This window comes from Anolis sagrei, chromosome 2, assembly GCF_037176765.1.
Source record: "Anolis sagrei isolate rAnoSag1 chromosome 2, rAnoSag1.mat, whole genome shotgun sequence".
Classification (NCBI taxonomy): Eukaryota; Metazoa; Chordata; class Lepidosauria; order Squamata; family Dactyloidae; genus Anolis; species Anolis sagrei.
This window is the reverse complement of record NC_090022.1, coordinates 172839501-172861822: the sequence shown is the minus strand read 5'-3', so window position 1 is coordinate 172861822 and position 22322 is coordinate 172839501. Positions and strand designations below refer to the sequence as shown.

The 22322-nt window shown below is 42.6% G+C and overlaps 1 protein-coding gene across 2 annotated transcripts; it reads left to right on the top strand.

Annotated features, from left to right (window-relative positions):
- Positions 1–4992: 4992 nt before the first annotated feature.
- Positions 4993–21249, top strand: LOC132767893 (non-structural maintenance of chromosomes element 3 homolog). Of its 2 annotated transcripts, none has more exons than XM_060763295.2 (11): positions 4993–5057; positions 7663–7723; positions 9736–9843; positions 10293–10356; positions 10930–11009; positions 12796–12890; positions 14100–14179; positions 14264–14309; positions 14475–14537; positions 16104–16218; positions 20817–21249. In XM_060763295.2, the coding sequence occupies exons 2-11, from the start codon at positions 7679–7681 to the stop codon at positions 20895–20897; spliced, it is 777 nt and encodes a 258-aa protein (XP_060619278.2). In that variant the 5' UTR covers positions 4993–5057; positions 7663–7678; the 3' UTR covers positions 20898–21249. The 2 variants fall into 2 exon arrangements, with proteins under 2 accessions (XP_060619278.2, XP_060619279.2); XM_060763296.2 differs by having other exon boundaries at positions 5057–5107.
- Positions 21250–22322: the final 1073 nt, after the last annotated feature.

Sequence of the window (22322 nt, the reverse complement as noted above, 5' to 3'; positions counted from 1 at the left end):
GCATGAACTTTCCCTCTCCCAGGCTGCAGATGGCTGCCCGCCCACCTGGGGTGAGATTTTCACATCCTGGGGAGGCCGAAACTGTGTTCCTCTGAACTGCGGATACGGAAACCTCTCGGGTCCCTGTATCCGTGAGTCAACGGATCGCTCCGAAATCGGTGCCAATCTTGTCCTGGGCTAATTCTAAGACTAATGGCTATCTCGATTTTGCTCCGCTGACCTCTCCACCCTGGGAATAACCTTTTCGCCTCCAAAAACTCAACACGGAGCTTTTTGTATATTTCACCCTCCCAAGACAATACCAGGCCAGCTTGAGGAATCTCCGGATTATTGCCAGCAATCAGACAAACCATTAAGTTACATTTAATCCACTCATTTTCCTCTCGGTTCTTTGTTTCCCGCTTGTACTGCCTCCTCGCTCCACATTGGCTCAGAAGCCGAAGTGGCGTTTGCTCTCCCATTGGTCGAGGCACACCTAAGCCGGCCACACCTCCCCTCCAGCTGATGACTCCAGCCAATCAGCGAGATGCCAGCAAGAGGGCAGGGAGTTTGAATTTGACAGTTCTGTATTTCCTATAAAATGTACTCCTTTTTGCCCTGCAAAGCATGTCGACTTTGGCAAAGGATTGCGGTTTGACATCCGTACCAGTCCTACCAGATGGGACAACTGGTAAAGACAACTCAGTGGCTTTTCTTCAACTTGGTGAGACCTTTTATTGGGAAAAATCAGGGAAAAATCTTGGGTGGTTTTTCTGTCTCGCCAGGGCGACAGACTCTCTTTGACGAGTCTGATTGGTCTCTGCCTCCTGGCAAAGACCCCTAAATTCTTGCTCAATATCAGCACGACGGTTTAAACCACTGCACCACCGGAGTCTCCCTACAGATACTTATCTGATCTACTTTTTAAGCCAACCAAGTTGATGGCCATCACAACATTATCTGGCAATGAATTCTATGGATAGATTATCTGGGATAATCTATCGCTCATCTTAATGGCTGCTGTTATATAAAAATACAGTTAAATATACCTAGTATTATGAGACGGTTAATAGCTGTGTGTGAGCCAGGCAGTTAAACCATTTACATTTTAAGAATAAGGTAGAATAAAAGTACAGTTTATACATTTCAGACTTGGGAAATAGATACATTATACAAAAGGATAAAAATTGTACAGCAAGGAGTGGATAAAAATGTGATAGTTACTGATTTTTGTCTTTGGGTGTTTAATCCTGAAGATAATGAGCTTATGCAGATTTCCTTTTTTCCAGGCCACCACACATCGAGAATATTGAAATGATCAGACTCCTTTGTTTTGAGCCACACTTTGGGGTTATTTCTCAATGAGAAACAATAGTTGGATCATTTGCTTCCTGACAGGTAAAGGTTAATGTTTTTCTGTCCCATAAGTAAAACAGAACCCGTTTAATAGATATATAGGAATAAAAGTGGGATAAAATATAGTTTATAGAAGAGAGAGACAAGTCTGGGGATGATGGGAAGGCCTGGGATTTTTATGCAAAAGAGAGGACACGGCTGCATCTCAATCTGGCTTGCTGCTCTTCGAAAAGTATAAATCCCTAACTATTAACATTTTTATTAGGGGTGGGGGTAGGGTGTTTAATAATATTTTGAGTTTTAGGATACAGAATATATTCATATATTCGGTTGCTGTGAGTTTTCTGGGCTGTATGGCCATGTTCCAGAAGCATTGATGTGGCTGAAATGTCAGGAGAGAATGCTTCTGGAACATGGCCATACAGCCTGGAAAACTCACAGCAACCCAGTGATTCTGGCCATGAAAGCCTTCAACAACACATATTCATATATTAAAGGTACAGGTTCCCCTGACATTAAGTCTAGTCATGTCCGACTCTGGGGGTGGTGCTCATCTCCATTACTAAGCTGAAGAGCTGGCATTGTCCATAGACACCTCCAAGGTCACGTGGCCAGCATGACTGAATGGAGTGCCATTACCTTCCTACCTATTGATCTACTCTTATTTGCATGTTTCCAAACTGCTAAGTTGGCAGAAGCTGGGCCTAACGACGAGAGCTCACCCCGCTCACTGGATTTGAACCACCGACCTTCTGGTCAGCAAGTTCAGCAGCTCAGCGGCTTAACCTGCTGCACCATCAGTGGCTCCATTCATATATTGTAAAGAAGAAACTGCAGAAACTATCGAGGTATCTCCCTTCTAACCTCAGCTGGGAAAATCCTCGCAAAAATCCTTGCAAATCGCCTTCTACCCCTCTCAGAAGACACCCTCCCAGAATCCCAGAACGGCTTCCGCCCCTCCAGAGGAACAGTGGACATGATCCGCACTGCACGACAGCTCCAAGAAAAATGCAGGGAACAAAATCAACCTCTGTACATGGCATTCATTGACCTCGCAAAGGCATTTGACACAGTGAATCGCAGCGCTCTCTAGACCATCCTCCAGAAAATCGGGTGCCCTGACAAATTTGTGAACATCCTGCGGCTCCTCCATGATGACACGATGGCAACAGTCTTGGACAGCAATGGCTCCCAAAGTGACCCATTTAAGGTGGAAGCAGGTGTCAGACAGGGATGTGTTATTGCCTCAACCTTATTTTCCATCTTCATCGCTATGATACTTCATCTTGTTGATGGGAAGCTTCCCACCGGAGTGGAAATCATCTATGGGACAGATGGCAAGACTGAAAGCCAAAACCAAGGTTACAACAACATCTGTTATAGAACTCCAGTATGCTGATGACAATGTCTTCTGTGCACATTCAGAAGACCTACAAGCTGCTCTAAACACCTTTGCAGAAGCATATGAGAAGCTCGGCCTGTTATTGAACATCGAAAAAACCAAAGTGCTGTTTCAGCAGTCACCAGGCAATCCCTCTCCAATGCCAGAGATACAGCTTAATGGAGTAACATTAGAAAATGTTGACCATTTCTGCTACCTTGGCAGCCACCTCTCCACCAAAGTCAACATTTACACTGAAATTCAACACTGCCTGAGCTCTGCGAGTGCAGCATTTTTACGAATGAAGCAGAGAGTGTTTGAGGACCGGGACATCCATAGGGATACCAAGGTGATTGTTTATAAAGCTATTGTCCTCCCAACCCTGCTATACGCCTGCGAGATGTTGACAGTCTACAGACATCACATGCAACTCCTGGAATGATTCCATCAGCACTGCCTCCGAAAAATCCTGCACAAGTATTGCACTGTATGCAACAAACACTTGCAAATGTATGTCTACTTAAATAAAATAAAATTTTAAAAAATTTAAAAAATCCTGCAAATCTCTTGGGAAGACAAGCGGACAAACGTCAGTGTGCTGGAAGAAGCAAAGACCACCAGCATTGAAGCGATGGTCCTCTGCTGTCAACTCCGCTGGACCAGTCACTTTGTCTGGATGCCCGATCACCGTCTCCCAAAGCAGTTGCTCTACTCCGAACTCAGGAACAGAAATAGAATGTTGGTGGGCAGGAAAAGAGATATAAAGACAGGCTCAAAGCCAACCTTAAAAACTCTGGCATAAACACTGAGAACTGGGAAGCCCTGGCCCTTGACCGCTCCAGTTGGAGGTCAGCTGTGATCAGCAGTGCTCTAGAATTTGAAGAGGCACGAATGGAGGGTGAAAGAGAGAAATGTACCAAGAGGAAGGTGCCGCAAGCCAACCCCGACCGGGACTGCCTTCCACCTGGAAACCAATGCCCTCACTGCAGGAGAAGACGCAGAGCAAGAATTGGGCTCCATAGTCACCTACGGACCCACCCTCAGGATACTATACTTGGAGGATCATCATCCTCGGACGAGGGATCGCCTAAGTAAGTCATATATTACTCATATTATTTGTAGTTCACAAATCCTGTTATGATCATCTTACTATTTTTTACAAAGCCCATCAAAGGTTTCCATTCTTCTTGCCGTTTGTGCAAATTAGTTTGTTGTAAAATTAATTTGTCCACTTCAGCCATTTCAAAAACATTTGGAATCCAACCATCTGTCATTGGTACAGTTGGTTGCTTCCATAATTTTATATACAGGGTGAGGCTGCATAACTTTTTAAAAAATGCGCGCCATTCAGTCGGTTAAAGACGTAGCAGAGCGCTAGTGGTCTCGTTCAAGAGACGGGAGTATAAAGTTTTGTCCTGACACAGTTCAGTCGCCATCATGCGTTGGAACAGCGAGGAGCGTGCTTTTGCCGTTGAGGCCTACTTTTCGAGCGGATTTGGAGTGGCCGGCCCGCTCTCCAGATTTGGCCCCTTGTGATTTTTTTCTGTGGGTGTTTTGAAATCCTGTTTATGTGAACCGTCCATGGACCCTACAAGACTTGAAGACCAACATCCAGGAAAAAATTGTCAACATAACGCTGGCAAGAGTCATGACAAACGCCAGAAATCAGTTTACTCAGTGTATGGAGAATGGAGAATGGGGGACGTCACCTACTTAATTTGATCTTCAAAACTACGTGAAACAAAACTTTAGGTATGCACCTACATTATTAATTCTGATTCATACAATGGGTTTTATTAAGTTTCGAAAAAGAAGTTATGCTGCCTCACCCTGTATTTAGATAAAATGTTCCTATTGTTTATATCCATTTAGGGAACTAGAAATATATCCCTATTTTTCGTTTTCCATTCATAAAAACCCCATAACTGCCACGGGGAACATGCTGTGAAATTCTGAGAATTGTAGTTTTGCCAGGGTCCCGCTCTAAACTACAAATCCCAGGTGGTTGACATGGCAATTAATAGAATAGCGCTGTAACAGTATAATGTGGCCATTTTTTTTTCTCCCCCACCCACAGCGTATGAATAGGCAGAGAATGCCCTTATATATGAAACTTATGCCAGGCTCAAACTGAGTGATTTATGAGGAGAGACATCATTCCCACCTTCGCCCGCCATTTTCCTTGCCAGGGTCTGCAGTTAAAACGCGCATGCGCACTGTTTTTTTCCTCTCAGGAGGAAAAAAAACTAATCAGAACTTCCTCTATCATCGAAGGAGCATGCGCACTAGGAAGTCCGGGTGATAGAGCGTGCGCATGCGCAAACCGGCGGCAGTCCTGGTGGTTAGTATCAGCGAGTAGGAAGGCGGGAAAGTGGCTCTCTGGGCATTTAGGCAAGTTGTTGGAGGGTTGGGATGCAGTCAGGACAATACTGCTATGTCTCAGTGGTATAGTATCCTGGGATTTGTAGTCTGGTGAGGCCCCAGCACCTTGTGGCAAAACAGCTAATGTCCCTGTAAAACTAGAAGCCTTGGGTGCATCTAGAGCAGGCCTCAAACCATTAAATAGCCAGGCAAGGGCTTCTGGGAGTTGGGAGTTGGAGAGCTACAAGTTCTGCAGGCCTGCTCTAAACCATAGAATAAATGCCGTTTGCCTGCCATGGCTCAATGATCTGTAATCCTGGGAGTTGTAGTTTTACAAGGTCTTCACTGTCAATTGGACACACCTGGAATACTGTGTCCAATTCTGGGCACCACAATTGAAGAGAGATATTGACAAGCTGGAATGTGTTGATCATTTTAGTCGCCCTCCAGAGGAGGGCGACTAAAATGATCAAGGGTCTGGAGAACAAGCCCTATGAGGAGTGGCTTAAGGAGCTGGGCATGTTTAGCCTGAAGAAGAGAAGGATGAGAGGAGATATGATGGCCATGTATATGATAGCCTTCTCGGTGGTGGCCCCTCACCTGTGGAACTCACTCCCAGGGGAAATTAGACCAGCGACATCCCTCCTTTCCTTCAGGAAAAAGTTGAAAACGTGGATTTGGGATCAGGCATTCAGACAACCTGGCAGATGAAAAAGGACGTGGCAATAGAATGGAATTGACATACACAATGGAATTAAGGGAATCTGGACAATGCATGCTGAGTTTGTGATTAGTTTTTAATGATTGTGTTATTGTTAACTGTTTAATTGTGATAAATGCTGATTGTTGTTTTATATGTATATGTACTCTATGTAGGCATCAAATAGTGCCTTTTTTGTAAGCTGCCCTGAGTCCCCCCCTAGGGGGTTGAGAAGGGTGGGGTAAAAGTAACTGTAATAAATAAATAAATGAATATAAATATGTGAGAGGAAGTCACGGGGAGGAGGGAGCAAGCTTGTTTTCTGGCTTCAAACTACAAGAAAGGAGATTCCATCTGAACATGAGGAAGAACTTCCTGACTGTGAGAGTTGTTCAGCAGAGGAACTCTCTGCCCTGGAGTGTGGTGGAGGCTCCTTCTTTGGAAGCTTTTAAACAGAGGCTGGATGGCCATCTGTCAGGGGTGCTTTAAATGCAATATTCTTGCTTCTTGGCAGGGGGTTGGACTGGATGGCCCATGAGGTCTCTTCCAACTCTTTGATTCTATGAAAGCGTGCTGGTGCCTCACCAAACTACAACTCCCATGAGCCCATAGCACTGAGTCATTGCAGTCAAAGTGGTGCCAAACTGCATTCATTCTACAGTGTGGATACACTCTAAATTTCCAGAACTAGCTGGTCTTACATATTTGAACATGGTTGCTCCTGGGTTGAAATTTAGCAAGCGAGGGGCTTAAAACCAACTCGAGAAGCCCAGTCTGTGGGAGGGGAAAGAGGCTCCAGGTTTTAATGTTGGTTTCAGGAATTGATCTTTAAAATCAATATTACTCTGGAATTCATTGCCCGGAGAGATCAGGAAAGCCCCTGTGTTAGAAACCTTTAAAAATTACAGTCTTAAGACCTGGCTCTGCCGTTGCTCTTTTGGAGAGTAGCCACATAATTTTATGAAATTGCTCCCTCAATGTTCTTGTCCCAGGAGCGCCCCCCCCCCCTTTGTACGAAGGTTTGTTTATTTTCCTATCTCTGTGAGCTCTCCCTTCCAATTAGTTCTGCCCCCTTATCTCACCCGCAGTTTTTAAATCATTTTATGTATATGCGGCCCATTCTCTGTTTGATTTTTATGTTCAGTGTATATTGTTTTATATGTTTTGATGTTTTACACTTTAACGTTATGTTGTTTATTTTACTGCAGTTTGTATTTTTGTATTGTAGTTTGTTGTTCGGGCTTGACCCCATGTAAGCTCTCCGAGTCCCCGTTGGGGAAATGGTGGCAGGGTATAGATAAAGTTTATTATTATTATTATTATTATTATTGGCTGAGAGACAGAAATATACACGATTTCCCCATCAGCAGGTTATCTGTCCGAATGTATATTTCCCCTACGAACAGCTTGGAGACTAAGATCATCTGGGGAAGCCCTGCTCTCGGTCCTGCCTGTCTCACAAGTACGGCTGGTGGGGGATGAGAGATAGGGCCTTCTCAGTGGTGGCCCCTTGGTTTTAGAACTCCCTCCCTAGCAATATCAGATCAGCCTCCTTCCTACTAGCTTTCAAGAAGAGAGTCAAAACCTGGCTCTGGAAGCAGGCTTTGAAAATTAGGACAATGCAGTATTCCAAATATAGAATTATGTGCAATTTCACCAAGGAATGAACTCTGGATGGCGTGTTTTTAACTTTGAGTATATTTTAACCATTTTAAACATGTTGTAATTTTAAACTATTTTATGGTGAATTTGTTGTTTTGAGGCACTGTGTATGTGCCATTGTAAGCTGCCTTGAGTCTCCCTGCTGGGGTAGAGAAAAGTGGGGTATAAATATGGCTAAATAAATAAATAATCTGACCTAACATTTTCTTCCTGTCCTTTACAGATAACTCATCAGAAAGATGTCACAGAGCAGGCGTAGTAGTAAAGGACCTGGCCCTTCTCAGGTATTACTATTGTCTTATTTATTTATATCCCGCATTCCTCTCTTAAAAGAAACTAGATGGCTACAAACAACACAACGTGTGTCCGTTGTTTTGTAGTGTGGTTTAATTCATGTGTAGTTTATCCTGACCCCATAAAATTAATGCAATACTTACAATATGTACAGGTTTTCACTGAGAGAGAAAAACAGGACAGAAGATGGAGCTAGATCTTTCCTGTATTTAGGTGTGATATCATAGTACAAAACACCTGTAGTATTTTCAACTTCACACACTTCACTTAATGCATCCTTCTCATGCATTTAAGTGGATAGGGCTTGGTTTTTAACAGGTTCGACTCTCATTACAATATGTAACACAATTTTTATTTCTGTGTTATGAGTGTCATTTCCTGTTTAGTTCTATTACAAAAACATCGAACAGTTTATTACACTGCAAAAACGTTGTCATTGTGGGATATCCTGCAGCACATTTTGTTAGAGTTTTTCAATGAATATCGCATAGAGTCTCAACCAATTCAACATAGTTTGTGGCAGCCACAAAAATGAAGTTTCTGGAGTAGAAGCGCTGATTTCAAAGTAAGTACTGCACAGTTCAACAGGAAATAATACTTTCAATTTTTGTTACATAGTGTTATAGGAAAGACTTGTTTTGCGAGCCAGTAAAGTATAGTGGTTGGAGCGTAGAGCCAGAACAGTAATTTCCAAACTGTAGTCCTCCTAACAGCTGGTAAGCTGGCTGGGAATTCTAGGAGTTGAAGTACAAAACACCAGGAGGACCAAAGGTTGGGAACCACTGAACTAGGATATTGAAAGGTTCAAATTCCTTCTAAGCCATGGAAAGTGGATTTAGGCTGAGAATGAGGATTGCCTCATAATACAATAATTAAAATGAAGAACAATTTTAACAATTATAAACTTATTCGTATTTCTTTTTTTATTTGTTTTTATTAGTTTTTTAGAAGTTAACAATAAAAGAGGGGAAACAATCTGATAATAGGAAAGTAGGAAACAATAGGGAGTGGAAGGGTAAACAGGATTGGTAAGGAAAGTGGTTAAGGGAGAGGGGGGAGGTTTAGCCAGGGAATGAATTGGGAAGGGAAAAGGGGAGGATGAGTTGGAAGGGGGGTGGACGAAGCATTGGTAACTTCCAGTTCATTCCACAGAGATATTATCTCAAATTATAAAGAGAAAAAAAAAGAATTTTCCATTTCTTCGCAATCATTATTCTCGCCGCCGCTGATAAGTAAAAAGAACATTTCTTTATTTTTCCCCATCTCAAAATCCATTATGCACAACAAATAATATTCTGGATTCATTTTGAATTTTATCTTAAGAATACTTTGGGTGTGCTTGTGAATTGTTGTCCAAAAGTTTGGATAAACTTATTAGTATTTCAATGGGAAGTTTGGGCCTGCTTTTGGCTGATGAGATAGGACTGCTGCTGCTGCTGTTGTTGTTGTTGTTGTTGTTGTTGTGTGCTTTCAAGTCGTTTCAGACTTAGGTTGACCCTGAGCAAGGGTAAATGACCTTGGAGGGCCATAACCCCGGGCCTTAATTTGAGGACCTCTGCTGTAGATCTTCAGATATTTCCTATTTAACCTGGCCAGTTGTGAGGTATAAACATGGGAATGGCAATTCATCAACATTCGGAGGGCTGAATACTCCTCACCTCAAGCTAGACAAACAATTAATCTAAACTGTAAAATTAATGCAGTTCAACACCAGATTTTACTGCCATGTCTCAATGCCATGAAATCATAGGAGTGGTAGTTTGGTGGGGTACCAACACTGTTTGGCAGCAACAGTGAAGAGCTTGTACTGTACAACCACAAGTCCCATGATTCCATAGCATGAGGCACTGCAGTTAAAATGGTGTCAAACTCCATTAATGCTACAATGTAGATACAACCAGAGAGTGTGTGTTCCATCAGATGAGTAGGGGAAGATCAGAGCAGGCATATCTGCCTGGTGGATCTCAACATCAGGTATTAAAAAAATCTTTTATTTCCTCAGGTACAGTCCATGGATGTAGATGAAGAATACACATTGACGCAAACTCTGACATCCAGCCAGGTGCAGCGCAACTTGGAACGACGGTCACAGAAACAAATGGAACACAAAGTGAGGGAGAATTTGCTTTTGGGGCCTTGGTTTAATGCAGGCCACTTCAACCTGCAGCCCTCCAATATTTCAGCCTCCAACTCCCAGAAGCCCTAGAGGGCCGCAGGTAGAGGAGACCTGGTTTAATGAGTAGTTACAGTCTGGGCTGAAAGTTCATTGCTTTTAAAAAAAACCACAAAATAAACAATGTAACATATAAAGCATGTTAATGAAACAGATTTCCATATTTTATTCCTGGTTTTAAAATTATGAGAATGTTAAGAACACTTAAAGCAGTGTTCTTCAGCTTCTGAAATGTCAGTAGGCATTGGCCACACGCTTTTAATCATATCTTTGCAGCCATAGCACTAGAAAACAACTGTTATATATATTTTAATGCTAGGAGTCAAAATAAATTTTATTCTGTTCAGCACTGCAACATGTGTGTGACTCTGTTTGCATTTTTACAGGTGACCGAGTTAGTACAATTTATCCTAGTCAAAGATCAGAAGAAAATCCCTATTAAACGGACAGGTAAGAAAAGGACTGATTTCAATTTTATTTCATTTTTATCACCCTAGAAAATAATTCTAAAGTTACATCAAATAGATTTGCATATGCCTCTAGTCCAGTTATTCGGCTTGCGAGGTCCAGTTTTTCAATGAATATAAGGCCTTTTAGGTGTTTCATTGGGAAATGGAGGAAGAGAAAGGGTAATGGGGTTAGATGGAGGAAGATAGAGTATCTCCAACAAGTAGTGGATGTTTTGCCCAGCTCTGTCTGGTTTCTGATCCCAGACTTTGATCACATATTTCCAAACTCTACAACCATGAGCACTTGCTCTAAATAAGATGTCTGCCCACTTAATTACTTTGTGATTGTTCTGAGTACAAAACCCCCGCTGAAACATTTTTCTTTCTGTCTTCAGTATTATTATTATGTACCTATCACAGAGTTTTCTGGGGCTGAGAGTGTGTGACTCACCTATGGTCACTCATTCTGTTTCCATGGCCAAGCGGGGAATCACACCCAGGTCTCCAGAATTGTAGTCCAGTTTTCAAACCACTACCAAATAGTTCTAATCATGACCTTCTTGTCTCATTACAGATATTCTAAAACATGTCATCAAAGACTATAAGGACATTTTCCCTGAGATTCTGAAACGTGCCAACAACATATTTCAGCAGGTGATGAAGGAAGCATAAGCATGAGGTTTCCATATTGACATGGGGTTCTGATAAGAGCAAGCTTTAAAAAACTATATAGAAAAGGGCACTACGATATATGTTGTGGGCAGATGGATTGCTCTAGCATTCAGTTAACTTTGGCCAAGAGGAGGAATCATGTTGTCCTCTAGATCAGCGTTTCTCAACCTGGGGGTTGTGAGGGGGTGTCAGAGGGGTCGCCAAAGACCATTGGAAAACACAGTATTTTCTGTTGGTCATAGGGGTTCTGTGTGGGAAATTTGGCCCAATTCTATCATTGGTGGGATTCAGAATGTTTTTTGATTGTAGGTGAACTATAAATCCCAGGAACTACAACACCCCTGTTAAAACAGCTTCACTGGCTGCCGATAAGTTGCTGAGCCAAATTCAAGGTGCAGGTCATGACCTATAAAGCCCTAAACGGTTTGGGCCCCGCCTATGTCCACAATCACATCTCCTTCTATGAACCGGTACGAACTCTAAGATCTCCCGGGGAGGCCCTCCTTTCGGTCCCACTACTGTCTCAAGAGCAATTGGTGGGGACGAGAGAGAGGGCCTTCTCAGTGGTGCCCCCCCCCCGCCGCCTCTGGAACACCCTTCCAGGGGAAATAAGACAGGCCCCATCCCTCCCTTCCTTTCGTAAGAGGTTGAAGACCTGGTGGTTTCAACAAGCCTTTGAAAATGACCAGTTCTAACTCAGCCCTACACTTTGTCGAATACGGCCTTATTCTTCCTACCAATTGCCCAGATCATTTCCTCTAATTGGCCCTGGAATGAACAGCCACAGACCCGTACCTAATATTATTGTTGCCTGCCATAGCATTGCTTTTAATTCCTGGTCCCCTAGAATTTTTGGGCTTGCACAAATCTTGGCCTGGCCTTTTAATTTTTTTAAATTGCCTTGAACAGGCAGGATTACCTTTAATATATGTGTGTTATGGCGACAATTTTTATGCACTTTTTGTTTATGCTTCAGCACTATTTCCAATTTTAATTTTACATTTGGCCTTCCCACAGTTTTAATTGTATGTTGTCTTATTGATAATGTTATATGTTTATTGTCTGTGTTCTTATTTTAATTGCTTGTATTGTTGTGATTATTGCTTGTATTGTTGTGTTTGGGCTTGGGCTCATGTAAGCCGCACCAAGTCCCTTGGGGAGATGGTAGCAGGGTACAAATATTATTATTATTATTATTATTATTATTATTATTATTAGTTATGAAGTAACAACGAAAATAATTTTATGTTTGGGGGGTGTCGCCACAGCATGAAGAACGGTATTAAGGGGTCGCAGCATTAGGAAGGCTGAGAAGCACTGCTCTAGATCTTGTTGGACTGTAATTCCCAGCAGATTTTGCCAGCATTGCTAATGATAAATGCTAGGAAGTGCAGTTCAGCAATTGCATGACCATGCCAATGATAAATGTAGGCCTGTCATAGTTTTTGTGGCATGATTTGGCTTGTCTTGAATGTGTATAAGAATAAAATGGTGACTCTTTTGCATAAATTGTCTGCCTGTCTTTTTCTGGGATTTTTAATTTGTTAAATTAAAATCATAGGCAATCTAGATCTATATCCAGGGCATTGGTTTCTTGCAAGGCTGACCCAAATATCAATCCAATTTTTGTCTTCTCTATGAAGGAAGTAACTTATGCAAGTGACAGAAATGATTTATTCAGCTGTGTCTGGTTGCACTTTCTCATTGAAAGATGGGAAGGGCATTTTAGATTATATTCTGAATATATTCATATACTATGTTTTTATAGGTATTTGGCTTGGAACTGGTGGAAGTTGATCCAAAGCATCACAGCTACATCCTGATCAGTAAATTACCGCCATTGCAAGATGAGGTCATGAAAGAGTAAGGAGGAGGGGAGGCGGGCCGCAGCATGTTTTAATTTGGCATTTACTAAAACAGAAACAAAAAATAACCAAAGTCCCTGCAAGCACACATCCAAGTATGTTTGTTATCACAAAAACCACATTTCTCGCTCAAAGGCTAACATTTATTTCTTTCCCGCTGCACCAGGAACTGCTCAGAACCTAAGAGTTTCAAACATAGAGGTGGTCCACCTCCTTCTCCAAGCTTGGGAAGAGGGCTAGGACATTCAAATTGGACTGTTCTTTAAACAGTGGGACCTGACCCCCATATTTTTCTGAACATCACCTAGTGGTGGCTTTAGACATTTACATGAATCTGTTTTGAAGTGTTTACAGTAGACTTTGCAGAAGGTGCTTCAAATTGTATTTCATAAAAAGGAAGATCAGCCTGTTTAACAAGTCTTTCAAATGCTGATTTGAAATGTTTGATTTGTATACCTATTTTATATACCTACTAGCCGTCCCCTGCCACGCGTTGCTGTGGCCCACATGGGGGTTCTGTGTGGGAGGTTTGGCCCAATTCTATCGTTGGTGGGGTTCAGAATGCTCTGTGATTGTAGGTGAACTATAAATCCCAGCAACTAGAACTCCCAAATGTCAAGATTCTATTTTCCCCAAACTCCAAATGTTCACATTTGGTCATATTGAGTATTCGTGTAGAGTTTGGTCCAGATCCATCATTGTATGAGTCCACAGTGATCTCTGGATATAGGTGAACTACAACTCCAAAACCAAAGGACACTGCCCACCAAACCCTTCCAGTATTTTCTGTTGGTCATGGGAGTTCTGTGTATCAAGTTTGGTTCAATTCCATTGTTGGTAGAGTTCAGAATGCTCTTTGATTGCAAATGAACTATAAATCCCAGCAACTACAACTCCCAAATGACAAAATCAACCCCCTCCAATTCCACCAGTATTCAAATTTGGGCGTATAGGGTATTTGTGCCAAATTTGGTCCAGTGAATGAGACTACATCCTGCATTTCAGATATTTACATTATGATTCATAACAGTAGCAAAATGACAGTTATGAAGTAGGAAGGAAAATAATTTTATAGTTGGGGGTCACCATAACATGAGGAACTGTATTAAGGGGTCGCAGCACGAGGAAGGTTGAGAACCACTAGTTCTTCTCACATCACCAAATCCAGTTCTAAAGGCAGAAGCTTGATTCTCTTCTTCTCTTTCAGAGATGAAAACACCCCCAAGATGGGCCTCCTCCTAATCATTCTCAGCCTTATTTTTATGAAGGGCAATGTTGTCAAAGAGAGTAAGTCTCAATTGTATTTATTTCATTTCACTTCCTTTTTAGCCTCACTTGCCAACCTTTTATTTTGTTTCCCTCCCCATCCAGCTGTTGTTTGGGAGATGCTAAGGAGACTACAACTTGAATACTCTGGGTATGTATTGGCTAATCTGAGAAAAGTTGGGGTAGGGATGGAGATGGGAAGTGTGGATGCATTTTGCCCATAGATCTAAACTGGAATACATCCATCAGTGGGTGGGCTGGGGAGAATTGTATCGGAGGTAAATAATTCTGGTGCTGTGTTGTTGTTTTTCCCCAGGAAAAAACACAAGATTTTTGGTGATGTGAAGAAACTGGTGACAGACGAATTTGTCAAACAGAAGTGAGTAGGTCTCACAAAGCCTTCTGTGTATAATGGTAGGATATTAGTATAATTCTGCCAGCCTTCTCCAGCATAGCCAAAAGTGACGGGTGCTAGGAATGTGAATTCAACAACTTCTGTAGGATTGTGCATACCTCCCCCTTCTAAAACAGAAATGGGCTGCATTGATTTAAGAGGGTTGGGCAATAGAAATTCAGAACTCAGTAGTGTTTTTCTTTTTCCAATGGCTGAAATGTATTGGAGAATCAAGAGCAGGCATGTCATTCTAAAGAAAACAGTTGGGGTTGAAATGTAAGATATTGGAGAGCTAGCCTCTGTCACTTTGCCCTTGTTTAGGAGCTGAAACTTTTATCAGTTTCCTTCCTAAGGCATAAATGAAAACCAGATTTTCTGTTTTATGTAGCACTAACCGTCCTCTGCCATGCGTTGCTGTGGCCCAGTCTGGTGTTCTGGAAAATAAAGTAATTAGAAAGTGTTGGTTTCTAATATATGTAATTTCTTTATGCTTGTGGGTAAACAGTATTTCTTGCTGTTTCTTTGTCAGTGTTGATGTGTAGATTGTCTGGTTTGCCTTCTCTGGAATATGGAACATATAATTGTGCTTCTTTAGGAGTCCCTTTCAAATCTATGATACTATATCTGTATACCTGTGAATCATATATATCTATATTTATGACTGGATGGCTCTTTGTTAGGAGAGCTTGGATTACATTTTCTTGCCCTGGTGAAGAGAGCTGGACTGGATGGCCTTAACTATTTTCTGTTCGTCATGGGGGTTCAGTGTGGGAAATTTGCCCCAATTCTGTCATTGGTGGGGTTCAGAATGCTCTTTGATTGTAGGTGAACTATAAATCCCAGTAACTACAACTCCCAAATGTCAAGGTCTATTTTCCCCAAACTCCATCTGTATTCATATTTGGACATATTGAGTATTTGTGCCAAGTTTGGTATAGATCCATCATTGTTTGAGTCCACAGTGCTCTCTGAATGTAGGTGAACTACAACTCCCAAACTCAAGGTCAATGCCCAATAAAAAAAAACCCTTCTAGTATTTTCTGTTGGTCATGGGAGAACTGTGTCCCAAGATTGGTTCAGTTCCATCATTGGTGGAGTTCAGAATGCTCTTTGATTGTAAGTAAACTATAAATCCCAGCAACTACATCTCCCAAATGACAAAATCATTTTTTTTGAGTAATGGTCACTCCTCGGGTTAGTAGGTGTCTCGTGTCCAAATTTGGCGGCAATTTGTCCAGTGGTTTTTGAGTTATGTTAATCCCACAAACGAACATTACATTTTTATTTGTATAGATTGATATGCCCAGAGTGTGATACTGATGGTCATAGGAGCCTGAAATCTTTAGTCCTGCACACATGACTTGTCCTGCACATGATAATTGGTGAACTTTGGTGGTTCATTTTAGAAGGCTTCTAAGATTGTTTCCTCTGTTTGAGATGATACCAAATGGTTTTCAGTTGGATAAATGTTCTGCTTCTGTTCTCCTGAATGGGAGAGGGCTTGTTTTTACAAAGGAATGTGGCAGTGACCAACTGGTTATCACTTTCCAGGTACCTGGAGTACATTCGCCTCCCACACACAGATCCACCGGAGTATGAGTTCAGATGGGGACCACGAGCTGCTAAAGAGCTATCTAAGCGGCAGATCCTACTGTTTGTTGCAAAGGTATTGATCAGCTACTTTGGGATAACAGACAATCAAGGGAAGGATTTAACCAGTTTTTTTCCCTTTTCATCAAGAAACCCTGGTAGAGTTTGCCATGTGTCTGTAGCTAAAATCTCTGCCAAGTCCCTACTTGTAAAAGATCCAAAGTGTCTGCATGAAGAAAGCGCAGATTCTAGATCTGGGATTCATTGAAGAAATTTGCCTGTGTTTATATATTTGGTCCTCAGAGCCAGCTTGGTTTAGGGGTTTGAGCACTGGACTACAATTCTTGAGATCAGATTCAGGCATGGAAATCCACTGATTGGGCTGCCATACGGTCAACCCCCCTGTTTAAGGAGCTCCACTGACTGCCGTTTATTTTCCGGTTCCAATTCAAGGTGCAGGTTATCACCTATAAAGCCCTAAACCAGTGGTTCTCAACCTGTGGGTCCCCAGGTGTTTTGACCCACAATTCCCAGAAATCCCAGCCAGTTTACCAGCTGTTAAGATTTCTGGGAGTTGAAGGCCAAAACATCTGGGAACCCACAGGTTGAGAACCATTGCCCTAAACCAGGGGTCTTCAAACCTTTTAAACCAGGGGCCAGTTCACTGTCCCTCAGACCGTTGGAGGGCCGGACTATAGTTTTTTTTTTAAAAAAAATTAATAAAAAAATTCCTTTGCACATACCTTATTTTGCTGTGTGGAAGGGCCCTTAGAGGGGGTTCTTTCTAGCCCTCTTTAGGCAGTAATTCCAGGAGCAGAGAATGGGAAATTATCCTATTTCTAGTCTGAACAAAATCTGGCTACCAGTATTAAAAAAAAACTCTAAAATTATAACTGTAAATAAATAACAACACTCAAACACAGGGGAACTCCAGACAAGAAACAATCAGGGCCAGCTAATCACCTCTCAACAAAGGATTCTCCCTAAAAACTGTCAGGCTATGAAATGGTAATCAAGGTGGCCAATGGAAACATTCATACCTACCTCCAACAGACAAGAGTTCTTTCTCCCACTCTGGATCTTCCACAATTTTCCTAGTTAAGTCCATAGTGCTTTCCTCTGACATGAAGTCCAGTCGTGTCTGACTCTGGGGTGTGGTGCTCATCTGCATTTCTAAGTCGAAGAGCCGGCGTTGTCTGTAGACACCTCCAAGGTCATGTGGCTGGCATGACTGCATGGAGCGCCGGAGCAGCCTCCCTTGGCCGGCTCACGCTTGACCCCCGCAAGGTGCTTTGCGCACAAGTAGGCCACGCGGAGCAGCTGCCCTTGGCTGGCTCACGCTGTCCATCGGGCCTGACGGATAGCGTGAGCCAGCCAAGGGAGGGGCACTATGTGGGGGGGGGGGGCGCTCCTCCTCCGCGGGTCGGATAAGTGCCCTTGGCGGGCCGGAAGTGGCCTGCGGGCCGTAGTTTGGGGACCCCTGCCCTAAACGGTTTGGGACCCGCCTACCTTCGTGACCGTATCTCCCTCCATGAACCAACTCGGGCCCTCCGATCTTCTGGGGAGGCCCTTCTCTCGCCGCTGCCAGTTTCACAAGCTCGCCTGGTAAGTACAAGGGAGAGAGCCTTTTCCACTGTGGCTCCCCGACTCTGGAACGCACTGCCTGGAGAAATTAGGAAAGCCCTTTCCCTAGAGGTCTTCAAAAAGAACCTTAAAACCTGGCTCTTCCGTTGCGCCTTTGGTGAGTAGGTATATAATTTCACATTATTGCTCAGCCCCAAAGTTCTGTCATTGGAGTATACGCTCCCCCTTATGGGCTTTCTGTATTTCTGCCCCTGCCTTATGGAATTCCTTGCCTCCCTATATGAGAGTTCTGCATGACTTAGGGCCTTTTACTCTAGCACTTAAGACCTGGCTTTTTCCTAGAACATTTGATCTATGTTAATTTATTAATATTTGTATGTATGTATTTTATCCTGCACAATTTTGCTATGTAAATCACCTAGAGCATCTTGGATGGAGAGTGATTAATAAGTAATTAAATATGATGATGATGATTCCACAACCCCCGCTATAATGAGCCCTCCTTCGCAAATAACTTGCTTTCCTTTATCTCGCCCGAGTTTTTAATTAGTCTTAATCAGTTCGTCTTTTAATCATTACATGTAGCCCGCCCATTGTGCCTGTGTTTATTGTAATCTTTTTTACTTTGTTATGTATTCACATGTTTTATGTAACTATGATGTTATTTATTGTTCGTGTTTTCGGTTTGCATTTTCGGTCTTTCTTTATTGTAATTGTTGTTTGGGCTTGGCCTCATGTAAGCTGCTCAGAGTCCCCATCGGGGAGATTATTATTATTATTATCTTTATTTATACCCCTCTAGCATCTCCCGAAGGACTCGATGCGGCTTACAAAGGCCAAGGCCTCAACACACAACATAACAATACAACACCTAAAGCAAATTAAAAACAGTTAAAGCAATATTAAACAACAAGCAATAAACAATACATCAAGACACTATAAAACTGGGCCGAGCTAGAGTAATGGGTACAAGGTTAAAAGTGCTGATGTGACAGGTGATATGTAGGGATTATAGGGTAAGTGCAGTGTGCAGTGTGCGGCAATCTCAGTTCTAGTAAAGTGCTTCTGGGACCTGTTGTTGGAGATTCCTATTCTGGAAAGGCACATCGGAACAGCCAGGTCTTCAAGTTCTTTCTAAAGACTGCCAATGTAGGGGCCTGTCTAAGATCTTTAGGGAGGGTGTTCCAGAGTCGGGGGGCCACCACAGAAAAGGCTCTGTCCCGCGTCCCCACCAAACGCGCCTGCGACGCAAGTGGAATCACGAGCAAGGCCTCTCCGGATGATCGAAGTGAGCGCGTGGGTTCATAAACGGAGATGCGGTCACGCAGGTAGGATGGTCCCAAACCGTTCAGGGCTTTGTAGGTAAGCACCTGCACCTTAAATTGGGCTTGGAAAATAAACGGCAGCCAGTGGAGCTCCTTGAACAGGAGGGTTGACCTCTCTCTGTAAGGAGCACCAGTTAACATCCTGGCCGCTGCCCATTGGACCAGTTGGAATTTCTGAGCCGTTTTCAAGGGCAGCCCCATGTAGAGCGCATTACAGTAGTCCAATCTAGAGGTGACCAAGTCATGGACCACCCCGGCCAGATCAGCCTTCGCGAGATGGTGGCGGGGTATAAATAGAGATTATTATTATTATTATTACTACAACATTTTTGGTATTTTACATTTTAGCTTTTCCTCCCTTAAAAATGCAACTACTGTGGGATCTTAAACTGTGCACAGTCTAACAGGTTCTGTATTGCTGTGGCAATAATATAGATTTATAGCCTGAGCCTTTTGCATACAGTTTCCCCAGTCTCCTCCATTATGCTGGTGTCTTCAATGCAAATGCAAATGTGGTTGTTCCAGTGTGCCTTCCCAAAAATAAGGAGAACTCTCAGCAATATGTCCTCATAATGCACTTTAATACTGACTTAGGATGGATTGCGTTCCCTCGTTTCTCTCTGAAAATCCTATCCCAGTTACATTTTACCTGTTCACGTCAGCATATTTTCAATTTTAATCTATTACATTTGTCCCGGCCATTTTTAATATGTTATTATTGATTGTTGTTTTTATTATGTGGTTTATATGATTTGTATTTTATTGATTGTTTATTAATGTTGTGTTATTGATGTTAGTTTGATGTACTTCGGGCTTGGCCTCACGTAAGCCGCACCGAGTCCCTTGGGGAGATGGTAGCGGGGTACAAATAAAGTTTATTATTATTATTATTATTATTATTATTATTAAATGTCAAGGGGATTTTCATGGCCTCTATTACCATATATTCTGGTGTATAAGACTACTTTTTAACCCAAGAAAATCTTCTCAAAAGTCAGGGGTCATCTTATAGACGGGAGTTGTCTTATATGCTGGAGTAGCCTTAGGCATGGGAGTCGCCTTATATGCAGGAGTAGTCTTATACGCCAGGAGTCGTCTTATAGAGCGGGTGCTGATGCTTCCAATCCAGATTGGAGAATCTGTGGTTGCTGCATATGGTGGGGGGAGCTCAAAAATGGCAGTGGCCGCGTCCCTGCCATATGCAGCAACTGTATGAAAGTATTAAGGGCGACGCTGTACAAGTATGGTAGAAGAAAATACATTCATCAGGATTTGTAGACTTAATGCAGTCCTGATGGTGAGGTGAAGGGGCGCCTCACCGGGAAGGTGTAAGTGAAGGGCGGAGAAAGCTGGAGGCGTCCGGGGCACCCGGGGTACGGAAAAAAGTGATAGAGTGGTTCTGGGCCCAGAAAAACACACCTCTTTTACCTGTCTGGCCCGCCCTTGTATACTATTACCGTACCTCCTCCTCTGCCTCTCAGATCTCGCTCCTGAAAACTGCAGTGCAGCGGTGCAGGTGCGCATGTGCGAGATCTGAGAGGCAGAGAAGGAGGTACAGTAATAGGAAAATTCCCAAATTGAAAGCAAATCTGATGCTTTTAAATTTTTTATTTGGTGTGTGTTGGAAGAGGGGTAGTCTTATACGACGAGTATATCCCAAACTGTATTTTAACTGGAAAAGTTGGGGGGTCATCTTATATGCCGGAATATACGGTATTTTTCATTCTGGGTTTCTTTAAATTGTGCTCTCATTTTTCTACTTTAGATGCAGAAGAAGAAACCTGAAACTTGGAAGAGTCAGTACAATGAAGCTGAAGCTGAGGCCAGTGGCACAGGAAGACATTAGGGATGATGATATGGCTGATTATGGAAAGTCTCCAGAAGAAGCCGCATCTCCAGAAGAAGCAGCATCTACAGCCAGCTGACATGACTACTGCTGGACAGTGCCAGGAGAGCCACTTCATAGGGGGAAAGCCGTGCTTTTTTTCTTGATGCTTTGTAATGGTGAAGAGAATAGAACTGAGGTAAAGGATACTTTTCACACACAACTTTTCTGCATTTAATGGCCATCCTGTTGCATTACAGATGGCACAAAGAAATGTATTTTTGTTAAAATAAAATTAAATAGCACAATCCAGACAAGGTTATGCATTTTGGTAGCTTATCAATTTCCATTAAAGTCATTCTTGTGCTTTCCAGTTTGTCCAGATTGTGTTTCATCTTTATTTTTTAAAAAAAATACTGTTTGTTTTTCATTCTTTTCTTCCTTGATAGACAGTAAACAACAGCTGGTCTATATCAGAGTCTCCTTTTAAAGAGACAGGTGCTTGTATAATAATAATAATAATAATAATAATAATAATAATAATAATTTATTTATATACCGCTCCATCTTCCCGAGGGGACTCAGAGTGGTTCCCAATAATATCACAAAACATACAGAGTAAAAACAACATAACCATAAGATTAACAAACAAAAATATAAACATAAAAATTGTCGCCATACTTACTTACTTAGGCGATCCCTCGTTTCCCGAAGAGGATTGTCTTCCAATATTCTTGTGGGTCCGTATGTGGCTGTGGAGCCCTATTCTTGCTCTGCATCTTCTCCCGCAGTGAGGGCATTGGTTTCCAGGTGGAAGGCGGTCTCGGTCGAGGTTGGCTTGACGCGCCTTCCTCTTGGCACGTTTCTCCCTTTCACCCTCCATTCGTGCCTCTTCAAAATCTGCAGCACTGCTGGTCACAACTGACCTCCAGCTGGAGTGGTCACACATATATTAAAAGTAATCCTGTCTGTTCAAGGCAATTACAAATTTAAAGGGCCGGGCCAAGATTTGTACAAACCCAAAAATTCTAGGGGCCCCAGGAATTGAGTGCAATGCAATGGCAGGCAACAATAATATTAGGTACGGGTCTGTGGCTGTTCATTCTGAGGCCAATTAGAGGAAATGATCCGGGTAATTGGTAGGAAAAATAAGGACGTATTCAACAATGTGTAAGACTGAGTTAGAACTGGTCATTTTCAAAGGCTTGTTGAAACCACCAGGTCTTCAAGCTCTTATGAAAGGAAGGGAGGGATGGGGCCTGTCATATTTCCCTTGGTAGGGCGTTCCAGAGTTGGGGGTCACCACCGAGAAGGCCCTCTCTCTCATCCTCACCAACCACTTGTGACAGAGGTGGGACCAAGAGGAGGGCCTCCCCAGAAGATCTTAGAGCTCGCACCGGTTCATAGAAGGAGATGTGATCGCGGAGATAGGCGGGGCCCGAACCG

Bases quoted from the DNA above. Each gene is read 5' to 3' on its own strand.
- LOC132767893 (XM_060763295.2), top strand. From the start codon at position 7,679: ATGTCACAGAGCAGGCGTAGTAGTAAAGGACCTGGCCCTTCTCAG. The intron at 7,724-9,735 runs GTATTACTATTG...TTATTTCCTCAG, and splicing joins AAGGACCTGGCCCTTCTCAG to GTACAGTCCATGGATGTAGA. The intron at 12,891-14,099 runs GTAAGGAGGAGG...CTTCTCTTTCAG, and splicing joins CAAGATGAGGTCATGAAAGA to AGATGAAAACACCCCCAAGA.